The following is a 12905-nucleotide window of genomic DNA, read 5'->3' on the forward strand; positions in this document are numbered from 1 at the left end:
CACAACTGCTATGTAATTCGAGTGACGTCGTCTGCTCCGTGCCGGTAAATCGTGTCAGCAAGATAACGCTATTATCTTAAATATACGAACCACTTAGGCGTCGCGAAATAACCACAAAGACGACAATAGACGACGCAACTGCAATGTATCGAATCTGTTTCTCCTTTAATTGTTGGTTTGTTACTGTTTGACAGAGGCACTTTACTGTGGATGACAGAATATATTCCAGTCTTGTTTTTTTAGCATATGAGACATTTCTGTTCTGGTATGTGTAATGCCACACTTAGTCATGTGATTCATTGTTCAGATCATTCGTTTATTTCTTTAAATCCACACTTGGCTTTTTGTGTTTACTCAGATCAGAACTGGTACACTTCACACAACTTGTGAAAGCTAAATTTTTTGGCACTATGAACTCAACAATTTTCACAATGAGTCTGTTTTGGAGAGAAGTACTTCTTCACTCACCTCAGTTCGAACACTCACTGCAGACAGACAGACACACAGGCAGACACACACACACACACACACACACAAACAAACACGCACACACACACACACACTCTTCAGCATCGTATATTGTGCAAATCATCTGTTTGTTGATTGTTTCAATTTTATCGCGTCAGTTGTTTTCAGCATCCTATAAACACATATTACCTGTACTTCCCGGAGTGTCTTCAGTAGAATCATTGTAATGTATCCAGTAGTTTTCTAATAGCTTATTTGTTTTAGTTCTTGTTCAAATAAAGGTCAAAAGGGATGACACATAGTTTTATCTGCATCTACGACATGCCTGCACTGTTGAAATTTGACGAAAGTTGTATAGGAAAACTAACGGACAACAAAATGATTGCACAACACAACATCGTCAAACCAGGAAGAGAAAAATGTATGTACCTTACAGTATGAAGTGATGTCAAGTGTTTTAAAACGTATAAGCACATTCGGTTACGTGTGCCATCCGCCATACTAGTATATAAAATTATGAGTCACTATCAAATGGTTAATGTAATAAACTTGATATCTACGTCAAACAAGGGACAGTAATTGTTTCTTTTGTCATATAGTTTGGTAGAAAACTGGTCCTTAGAGTCAAATTCAAGACACAGATCGAAGTCTGTAATATTCATAATCTCAAGTTCAGTTAGATTTATCATGGAAATACTACTAAATTGAGGATTGTTGATGAAACATACATTGAAAGATTTGGCCCCTTCGACATTTTGACTAATGCCTGTAGAAATGTAGCTTCATAGTGGAAATAAATCAGCCATCAGTGAAATCAATTTGATTTCATTGGATTGCTGGTACTGAAAAAATATAACTCTGCAAATATATTTGTATTTAGTATACTGATGATGTCATCGTCAGTGTAGGAAAGATTCACACCAGTTTTGTTGAAATTTGCTTTATGAATAATGTTAATAATGTGTAATAAATTTTAATACATCATTTGGTAAAGTCATATAATGTAGAAACAAGGTTTCAATATCAAATTTTATTTTTTCATCAAAGCTATGATTAATTCACATATACTGATGGATGTTTTTGTAATCGTATTTATGACACGGAATTCATTTTCAGATAATTCATAAGAATTTTGTTAGAAATAACTCGGGTATTAGTAAGTATTGAATAATCAACAGACTTTCATTTGTAAACGAGCCTATATACTCAATTGTTTATTTCAATATGATTATATATATATATATATATATATATATATATATATATATATATATATATATATATATATATATATATATATATATATATATATATATATATATATATATATATATATCACGCACGGACAGGTATTGATATTCTCTCATTTGGATCATGGAACATATGGCTCTGTATTAACAATACAGTTGATGGAAGCCTTCACGCCTCGGTAGGTCTCTTCTCCTATTGGGATGATGTCTTCCGCGGGTACGAGAAAACCATTTTCTCTGTCTGGAAGCTCGATTGCGTACGAGTATTTAATATTGACAGGGCCACCATAAGCCCAATCGTAGGCAGCACCTGAGACTAGTTCTGTTAAGTAGAGAAAAATAAAATGTATACACCATTATGTTTTACAGCGATTGACAAACCATTCTGAATATCAAATGACGTTATTTACTCACTGAGATGATTTCCATACAAATACTGCGTCCCACTGTATGCTTCAATTGCCATGGCACCAGCCTCTGCACAATTGCACTGAAAGAAACATAGTGTTTTGGTGTCAGTTTTTTTTTATATTTTGTGCACTAGGCCACGAGATCATACAACGTAGCAATCTACAAATATAGCGGGTACATTCGATTTGTAAATATCGTGAGATTACGGATGCTAGCAGACTAAACGTTAAGATTAATAGTTGTCGTGACAAGTGACAATGGATATTCCTTACGAACAGGTCTTCTATAGAAATGTCGCTGTAACTATATTGTTTGGACATTTCGACCCTTTTTTCCAAAACAGTTTTGAAGAATGCTACGTTTTTTTCTACAAATATCCTACAAAATGTTTAAAGTATTAGGTAAAATATTTTCCTTTTTAACTTTTAAACAAACATTATTATATTACCTGATCATCATAATCGGGTGGTAACTCAGTGGTGTAGGCCCAGGGACACATCCACATTAGTCCGTAACTATGGAAATCAATGAACATAGTAAATCGTTGCGATGCTGAAGCGAGTGTAATGAAATCAGTTGTTTTTGCGATTTCAACTTCAGATTCTGGAAAGTCACCACGATATTCTTGTGAACAAGGATCTGTACTGGAACTTGCACCTGTGAATTATCCACGTAGTTCGATCTATATTAAATACACTAATAACTAAACTAATACGATCCTGTGTATTGTAAATAAATGTCGATTCACTTAATATTGTTGTTTTGAAGAAACACCACATTTTTGTAAGTACGGGCATGAAACTAATGTGACAGAAACAGATGAATTGTAAGTAAATTAATACGATCTCACGTGTTGTTTTTTTTGCACGGGAATATGGTTTGCGTTATCTTTATTGCAATAATAAGTCAAGATAGGTCAAAAAAGTAACTGTAGAAAATCTTATAGAATAGGTGATTTTCTGTTCAACTGCGAAAGACGCGCGTCGAACATCTGCCGAAAAAATCGAACGATTTGATTTTGAACTCGAATTTCTTTATTTCGTAGCTCACATAGACCGGCCGATCTTCGACAGAGGAATATTGCTTTCGAATACCCTTACTTCATCGAAATTGCCTATCATCAAATGTGTATATATGTAAAATATCCTCCAAAATACTTTCGCGTTTGTTGAATCCCACGCGATGTTTGTCCTGATCTTATTTGTCCTGTTTTTACGTTGTATTTCACGCATAACGCGGGATTCTCGCAGTGAACGGAAATGGGCAATTATAGATTGGATTTTAAAACCTGGTCACACATCACTATTCAATAAAATTATAAATAAAAATATTATGTTCAGTTCATGACGATGAATGTCTACTAATGTATCAAACAATACGAATAAGAATTTACTTACATCAGTCCAAGTGAAGGCGTAACCATCTGGGTTAATGGTCGGTAAAAAGTAAAATTCAAATGTGTTTAAGAAAGTTAGATCTGTGTCATACTCTTTTGCAAGCTGTAAATAAATAAATAAGTAAATAAATAAATAAATAAATAAATAAATAAATAAATAAATAAATAAATAAATAAATAAATATGGTCAAACCTAAATGCTCTTTGAGTGTTCTACTTTTTTGTTTTCTGTGAATTTTTTGTAGATATTTTTGTTTGGTAATGTGCAAGACAAAACCAACACGTACATTTTAATATCTACTTCAACACTATTAATGAAAACGAATTATTAATCATGTTAATAACAAAGATGACACTAGCATCAAATACATGTGTGCTTTAATGTAATATATTGTAAAACTATTGATAAATCACCTGCTCTGCAATGTACATCACGGTAACTGGTGCAATCCACTCTCTGGCATGAAGCCCGCCCTCAAACCAAATTGCCGATGCATCCGCATTTACTCCCAACTATTGGTAAAATGTAAATTTGTTATTGCGTTTTTAAAAAAGTCTTTTATAGCCGTCAGGTATTTCAAGAACATTGACTCATATTAAAAAAAACAATGATTACCTTCAATGCTCGCATGGGTCGTAGTTCGTAGGATTCTCCAATATAAACAACATCAGCAATTAATGGATATGCGGTAGCCATATCTTTAATCCATTGGTCAATCTGAAATAAACAACGTATGTTATATTTGGATAAACAACAATACTTGATATTAAAGTTTAGTTTTTGTAAAGTTATTTTCCTAAAAAGCAACAACAATATTTACATATCACTGTTACGAGATTGAAAATTAGTTTTTTAAGCAATTTAAATCTATGAATATCCAAATTTATAATAATTACTTGTAAAAATAGTTAGATTCGACGACAGAGAAGAAAGTACTAAATACGTTTAAGGTTTGGGATGAATTAAAAATGATATATGATTGTTATGTTTTCAGTATTATTGGTTACTGCCACTAGAATACCGATAATGGGTAAAAATAGTGTCCACTGAACATTGTTCCAAGTGACACAATTTAAGAACACGATGATTTAGACAATGATTGATACAGATACGGTATGTTGTGTCGATTACACATTGTCTTACCTCTTCATATCAATAATATCTAGTGAAATCTACAACATTTATTCCTGGTGCCTGAGCTGGGGCGTTGGCATCTAATACATCTTGGACATTTTCCATCATCACATTGTACATAATTCCATTGTTATTCAGGTAAGATGTTATTCCATCCATTTTACCTGGTGGGACCATCAGATCGCTCGGGTATTTCCAAAAGTCGAGCTGAAATTTAGGGAAAAAAAACATTTAGTACACAACAAATATTAAAATTAATATTAATATACGATCTAGTGTACTGCATACCTGTGTCTATTGTAGTATTAATATTCCGTGTATAATATGATGATATATATATTGTGTAATAACCTCTATATCATTTTCCAGTTTTCCGACAATTTCTAAGTCGCGGTCATTTTTGACATCAAGCTTCAACACTTGGTATCTGTATGAGTGAAGCAAAGCATAAATAGGGATAAAGTAGTTCACACAACAAATGGTTATTAAGAAAAGGGTAATAGAAAAATATTAGTGTAGAAGTCGCTTTTATATTTAGCTCGTAACAATTGGGTGGATAGAGTATCAAAAACGTATTGACGTCACTGTGCAAAATATACATGTAGTTTTACATCTACATTATTATAACTGCCTCCATTAATACCATGTTACGAAAATCTATACACAGATGAGTTTTCAAGTTTGTTTGTAAATTTTACCCATCATATCTACGATATTCAGCCAATGCTAGTGTCAGACAAATCGCCAAGCACAGAAGTCGAACCATGGTGATTGAATAGGTACGGGGCAGTTCATGTGAACATATATATATATATATATATGTGTGTGTGTGTGTGTGTGGGCGTGTTTGTTTGTGTGTCACACTAGTGACAATATATGATGAATTATTTAATGCTGTTTCCGGCTGTTTCTGCGGGAAATATTTACACGGGAATAACCAATGTATTACGACTGTAGATAAAATATTTCATAAGTATATTGAATGTTTTTTTCAACAATTCTTTGCCTTCATCGTTGGCCCGAATATTTATTTAATATATTTGAAAGATTTAGAAGCATGTAAATACATTTACATTATTATCTATTGCAACCTATTTTATGTTACAGTCTAAATTTAAACAGATGTCTCTGTCACCTTGTACCATATCAATACTACGTTCATCCGTATGTAATTTGTTGGTATGCCATCAAATTAGGGTATATGCAATACGAGCTATGCATTGTGTTAACGTAGTCATCAGCGGTTAATGTGGCAAAGAGGAAAATTAGTGAAAGTGAGAATATACAATCTTGATGATGGTGAAGCGAGTATTGTTCGTGGTAATAGTGATGCTCTGGATATCGGCGTTGAGGAGGAGTGGAATTGGTGAGGGTGGCGGGGATGGGGAGGTAGCTTTATTGTATATAGGTGTTGATGTATGAAGAAGTAAGCTAGTTTCTGCGATTCTGAACTTTGATATGGTATTTATATATGGTGTGAAGTTATGATAGATCAATATTATTGTTTCCATCCTCTGAATATGAGTGATAAGCTGCATGAATAAAATAATTCCATTGTTCAGTATAGGTGGCTACATCTGTTTAAGCCTGTTAAGATCGCTTAACACAACGTTGCTCTGTATACCGTCATGTGACTGTGAAGTCTATAGTTATGGTACATTAGTTAGCAATCGCAAATGCAAATGCAAATAATGACCATGGGGGAGAAAACCACGCGTCTTGTGTTTACTCAATACACTTTCATGAAATGCATGAGTCCTAAGCGACAATAGGTCTCATGCCACTAATTAACCAATTTAAATGCCTTTCAAGAACCAATGAAATTTTTTAAATATTTTTTTCTCAGGTGCTCCCTGTTTGAGGGCGTAATCACCTGGGTCAAAGGTGAGACCAACATGTGGTCTTTTGTTTACTACTTAGCGGCTATGTACCTGTGGGTTTATTCTGTGTATATTTGGATGTTCTAATCTTGGTGTTTTTCCAGTGATTTCTTTTGGTGCAATCCAAATACAGTAGGTGTGTCTTGTTTACCTGAGATTGGCAAGAGTTTGAGCTGGCCAACATGCCATGTTTTTTTCATATGGTTGATTACTGGCATGTTGATTTCCCATTTTTGAGCCATGTTTTCAACTTTCTTCATCATTTTCATATAGCAATCTCGTCATATGTTAACATTGTCGTCTATGGAAATTCAATTAGTGGTATGAGCCCAATAACAACGCTAGCTAAAACCCAAAGGATCATGGGTAGACGCTTGTTTGTCATCGTCGTCGGCAACATGCACATGTGAGGGCGCCTCCGCTTTGGATCACATTTTATTTATACTCAATTTGTACAATATCATTTGTGTCACGGTTGTTATTATAAGAAACGAATTGAGTGTTGTATACAAGAGATTCATTTACGCGTGTTTTTCAAATTATACTATGTACACGAGAGATTTATTTATGTATTGAATGAGTGTCCGTGTGATGAATGTACCGGTGTTGTGAACCAATAATTAATGATTGATACAACAGACATGATCATTACTTATCTTGTTACTGTGTATATAGTGCGTGTTTTTGTCACCTTCTCCACTTTCTAACTGGATATCTGCGTCGATGCGTGGTGAATGCCGCGTGTGTTCATGTGTGGCGTTGTATGTGAAACATTGATCGGTGTACATTCTTTCCTCTATTTATCTGTGCATATAATTAATTGTATTAAACTATATTGGAATTGTGTTGGTCTAAATTATCTCACGCACTACACGAATTGTGTAACTTTAAACTGGTTAAGAACCCACACGCGAGGTGGTAAAAATATTGATTATCATTGGGTGGATTGGGTTAATAGTTGATCCGACGGCATGACCTCGGGAAAATTTGCATTAGGCATCGTTGCAAAAATTGCTAGAATTTCTGAGGTGATTACAATTTATTAATATGAAACGCACTGCCAATTCACCACAATAAAATATATATATGGGTATTAATTGATTGATCTAATATATATTGGCAATATATAGCCGAATACATACACCGAAGTATAATATTATTATATGTGATCCCCCAGATATGCAATTTGGTACATTGTAATAAACCCTCAATTAGTTTACAATGTACCAAATTGCATATCTGGGGGATCACATATAAAAATATTATACTTCGGTGTATTTATTCGGCTATATATTGCCAATATACTTACTCCAATTAATCTGGTAAAGGTGAAGGTCGTATTCACAAAACATGTAACACTTTGAATATTTAATTTTAATCAGATATCACTGAACGTCATTAAACACCGGGTAATGTGAATAATGTCTAAAACTCGTGGTTTAGAATATACGTAATTGCTGCTTTCATTCCTGCATATGTCTCTTCACCTGATGGGATAATCTGATCCTCTGGAAGCAAGAAACCATACTCTCCTGTATCACGTAGCTCTACCAAATATGAATATTTAATCAACGCCTCAGCATAATACCAATCCATAGCCAATCCGGAGCCACCATCTGCATATAGAAACAGTTGCTTATGTTATATTACATAAAATAAGAATGTGTTTATATTAACTTCTTAATTTTTCTTTCAGGGGGAAATTAGCTTTTATTCGACCTGGTATGGTTGCAGACGCCGTTGATATACATGTCGGGAACAATAACTCGAAAAAGTACGTTGCTTCCAAGTTATTATTGTTACCAACAATCAGCATATTCGTTGTTCCTCGATGCTTACTTTATAAACTTTAATTCATTTACCACGGGTATACTTACTGATCAATGCACCTGACTGGTACTGAGTTCCGTGCACTGATTCTAGGGCGGTGACTGCAGCAGCGGCACTAGCATCCTGTGAAACATTTGAAACGTTAAATATATTCAAATTACCTATAATACGAATACATCAATCACATAGTATTCCCTCCTTATATTACGATTAAGGCACTAGAGTTAGTTTGCACTGAAGGTAATTGGCATTGTCAAAATCACTAAGGGTAATTTGCATGTATTTCAGTTGACTTCTAACTTCGATTTCTGGATTCTGAATCCCAAATCCCAAACATTTTTGAGAGGATTTTTACAGATGATAATGTGCAACTTAAATATGTGAGTTTTCAATTACCAAATCAATACAATGTTACACTGTTATCATTTAATTGTCTGAGTGTTCACTTTTAAACACTGTTATATGGTTAAAGAAAGGTACCGCTAAATTCATACTCTTCGATCATGGAAATCAATATTCATACCAGGTCTACATAGTGGGGAGCTGTTTCATTCGTGTATGCCCATGGCGTCACCCACCACTGGCTGTAACTGTGGAAATCAATGGACATCGCAAAGGTTTGCTCCGTGGTCGCTTGCATCAAGTAGTCTTGGACTGCTTTTATTTCTACTTCTGAAGCGGCAGACGCACCACGGTAATCGGATGCACATGGGTTGTCACTGGCAACTAAATGAAATGTACTTCAAGTCTTAAGAACACCTGGTGTTATATAACGTGTGTGTGTTCGTGTACAGACTTAGATGTGCGTAATTATTATATATTTATATGGGTGCGCAACACGTGATGGTATACATAAAGAGAGTGGAAGCTTAAATCAGCGCTTACATCCCCACATAAAATCGTAATTCCTGTTCGGATCAGTACCAATGCAAGTAGATCCTTCGTTTGGTGATCTTGTTTTGCGCCACATGCGGTTCTGTTTTAAAGATAATATTAAGGGTTAATCAATGTTATTATTTTACATAATACGGTAGTCTCTGCAAGTCAGCAATTCATCATATCATTGGTAGTCTGTTTTGGAATGCTATCATTGTCAAAAATGATACCCAAATACTCCAAGGCCAGATTAACCGCGTGTTCTATTGTTCGAATGTCGTGCGGAAACTATTAACCTTGCGATACTTACCTCGACCCAAGTGTAATTGTACCCATCTACGTTCAAGACTGGTAAAACATAAAACTCAAACTGGTCGAACATCTTCTTTACATCCGGGTCTACCTCATAATCTTCCAAAAACTGTATATAAATTCATTAACAATAACATTTTCATATAATATACATTTAAGTGGCTGATTGGTTTCCACGTAGATATAAATGTGCGTATTGTCGTGCTGTTCCGTAAATTTGTCCGTCTACATATATTTACTGTCAGTTGTTTCGTTTTTGTCGGTTGTCTGTCGTTTTGTTCTGTGTTCCCCCTTAATAGTTGGATATGTATATTGTTTGCGTGTGCTGTTAGTTCGACTTCACGATTCCACTACCTGGGTTGTTATGAACATGACAGTAGCTGGTGAAATCCACTCCCTTGAATGAATCCCGCCATGATACCAAATGCCTAATTTAGAAGCCAATCCATCGGTACTTGCAAGCTGTAAAAAAATAATAACTGATGAATTGTAAATGAAAATTAACTCGAACATGTATACAAGTTTCAGCATTGGCGAAATGCTTTCGGAATGAATTTTAATCAAGATTGAAATATTTCCCTCCAGTCTTCAATTACTGATTGATACTTCTTTATTTTGTTCATTATTTCGGCACGAAAGTTACTACTTCTAACGTAAAATTAACGTTTAATGGACTAACCTTTAGCGCACGCATTGGTGTCCCTTCATAGGAATATCCAACAACGAAATCTGAGGCCATTGATGGGTATGCTACCACAACGTCGTCTATCCATGTGTTGATCTGTATAGTAATGTTTTGTTAGTATAATATGCAACTTTACCGAAAACGTTACTAATTAATTTGACCTGCAAGCATTACACTAAAACAGACAATACTGACAAAACTTTGTCTAATTATCTGATGTCATCATTTGAAACTTCTTTCATATCGAACATAATGCTGGGTTATATATTCATGGATAGTTAAACGTGAAAATGGAGGTAAATGTAAAAACTGAAATATTGCAAAGCTTGTTGAGTAATATATAGGCTAGACAAAACTGTTAAATTAGGACGAAACAAATTTACACCTTGTCATTGTCAAGCCACAAATGACTTTGTATTGTTTCATTTTCAATAATGTTATCTTGACATTTAACGTGTCTCAAAAGCTATAAATGTCATATTAATACAATGACAGTAAAATAAGGAAGCTAATGTATTTCATGTAGATTCATTTTGTTTTTGTTTTTTGTACATTTAGGACTTGGATGGGTGAAGATTATGTTATTGCAAAAACATGTACCGACTGAATGAGTAACAGCAGAGATGTTAGTGTCCCCAGCATGCATTGCGTATAATGCATTTAACTTTATAAGATAAACCAAGTAATTTAACTGAGAGAATCGCAAACAATGGCTACAATGTTTACCAGTATTGTCAATCATTGACAATCGAAATTGGAAATATGAACAGTTAAAAAAGAAATTACCATATATAGAAAGTAAAAAAAAATCTTTGAAACATTACAATTGGAAACTGGGAATATTTCATCGTTCATAAGCGTGTTGCTTTGCCAGACATATTTCAACTTTCGTACAGTAAAAACAAGTTAATTCGTTCAAAGTATGTTTGTAAAGACAAATTAATTGCCAACAAAACGTAACTTTAACAGATACAGTTTGAAATAAACCACTACACACGATCTACATACGATTGCCCTGTTCAATACTTAAAGGTCAAATACCAATGTTCGTACCACAAACAGACTGACTGACTGACTTACTTACTTACAACCTAATCTAATCATATATGGAAAAATAAATTGTTTACAATATAAAATAAACCCTATCAATAGCTTGCTATCTACATGACCGGTTGTCTATTAGTTTCAGTATAATGACAAGAATCCTCACCTCTTTCAAATTATAATATCTGGTGAAATCATAGTCTCCCAAGGCGTTAACTCGAGGAGCATCTCTACTGAGTTGATTGTCGATCAAACTCTGAACATTAGGAATTTTAATTGTATAATATACACGTTTCGTATCTAGTAGGTTTTTCACTTCAGTCAGTTTACTTGGTGGTACCATGAGATCCACAGGAAAATGCCAAAAATCTAACTGAAAAATAATAAGAAATTTTAATTAAAAATTCGTTATTTAAAAACAAAACGTGTCGTTCGTAGTCAAGTATAAATTTACAGTACTAAGTAAATTGTGCATAATATAGTTTAATACATTTAAACATAAACCCAATCATTCTGATATGAAGATACCTCTTCGTCGTTTTTCAGTATGTGCAATACATCGTCGATTCTCCGATCATCAACATCTAGGTGTAAGACTTGGTATCTGTCATAGAGAAACGTAATTAATTAGTTAAACGTTATTTCACCAAACTGTTTTACTACGCTGTCTTTCTTCTCGACTTACCCGTCGTGGCGCACATAATCCCCGTGCGAAATACGTACTACACAGAGTACTAAACCAAGTAGTACTTTCATGGCGATTACAAATCTCCTTCTCCTTCTCAGATACTACGGGGCTTTTATCACTAAGCTAGGTATTCGCCAGGGAACTCCCCACTAGTGGCTCAGGTCACAAGCTCGAAGACTCTACAAGGTAGAGTGTAAAAGTCTAGAGCTGTCATTTCATGTTGGATGATGCAATTATGAACCACGTGTTCATGAGTGTAATACTTCGCAGGGAGGTCAACACGTGTTTGCTTTACCAGTAGACCCTCGTCAGAAATTAATCACTCTACTCGCTAAATGACGTTGTCCTGCCGGCCAAGTGATTTTCGTAATTTAATATTAGCGAGCTTTATTTGAAAAAAAATGTTTTCTTTGCTTGACACTTGCCCGTACTTAGGAAAACGCAGTATTCTCAGCGTGAACATATACGTCAATGTGAAATCGACATCTGTTAAAACTAATCATTATTGTGTACTCACGGACAGGTTGTTTGCAGAGGTGATTAGTATCTCGCGAGATCTTTACTACGCCTGCAGTCTTCAAGTTCTCATCTTAAGTTAGATGATGCAATTTTGTTCTGCTTGTTTATGAATGCAATACTTCTCAAATAAGACATTTACTTCACCAGCAACCCTGATTTTAAAAAATGGTCTTAATGGTCCTTTTGTTGTGTACTCTGTTTTCCCGCCTAAAACAATATACTGTTTAAACTAATCTAGGGAATATGAGATTAATATGGTATGCGCGAAATCATTCGCGGCGCTTGCTTGATTAACAGGGTTTATGAGCATTAGTTAAAACGTACGAATAATATGGTAATTGTGTTGTCATGTTTATAGGGAATTAATACTACTAGTATGTTAATCAATGCAAACATGTAATACGTTTGTGA

The 12905-nt window shown here is 34.6% G+C and overlaps 2 protein-coding genes across 2 annotated transcripts; both read right to left on the minus strand.

The window, feature by feature from the left end:
• Positions 1-1840: 1840 nt before the first annotated feature.
• LOC144361478 (carboxypeptidase B-like) lies at positions 1841-5426 on the minus strand. The gene is made up of 9 exons (XM_078013442.2): positions 5359-5426; positions 5012-5087; positions 4703-4867; positions 4142-4243; positions 3940-4038; positions 3523-3628; positions 2578-2786; positions 2133-2208; positions 1841-2040 (listed from the first exon to the last, which is right to left on the minus strand). Exons 1-9 carry the CDS (start codon positions 5424-5426, stop codon positions 1841-1843), a joined length of 1101 nt encoding a protein of 366 aa, XP_077869568.1.
• Positions 5427-7899: 2473 nt separating this feature from the next.
• Positions 7900-12043, minus strand: LOC146748250 (carboxypeptidase B-like). Its single transcript, XM_085505071.1, has 10 exons — positions 11973-12043; positions 11816-11891; positions 11454-11660; positions 10238-10339; positions 9913-10020; positions 9557-9667; positions 9250-9346; positions 8894-9096; positions 8418-8493; positions 7900-8156 (listed from the first exon to the last, which is right to left on the minus strand). The coding sequence occupies exons 1-10, from the start codon at positions 12041-12043 to the stop codon at positions 7966-7968; spliced, it is 1242 nt and encodes a 413-aa protein (XP_085361197.1). The 3' UTR covers positions 7900-7965.
• Between the last annotated feature and the right edge of the window lie 862 nt (positions 12044-12905).

This window comes from Saccoglossus kowalevskii, chromosome 2 (assembly GCF_978046115.1).
Source record: "Saccoglossus kowalevskii chromosome 2, keSacKowa6.1, whole genome shotgun sequence".
Taxonomy (NCBI): Eukaryota; Metazoa; Hemichordata; class Enteropneusta; family Harrimaniidae; genus Saccoglossus; species Saccoglossus kowalevskii.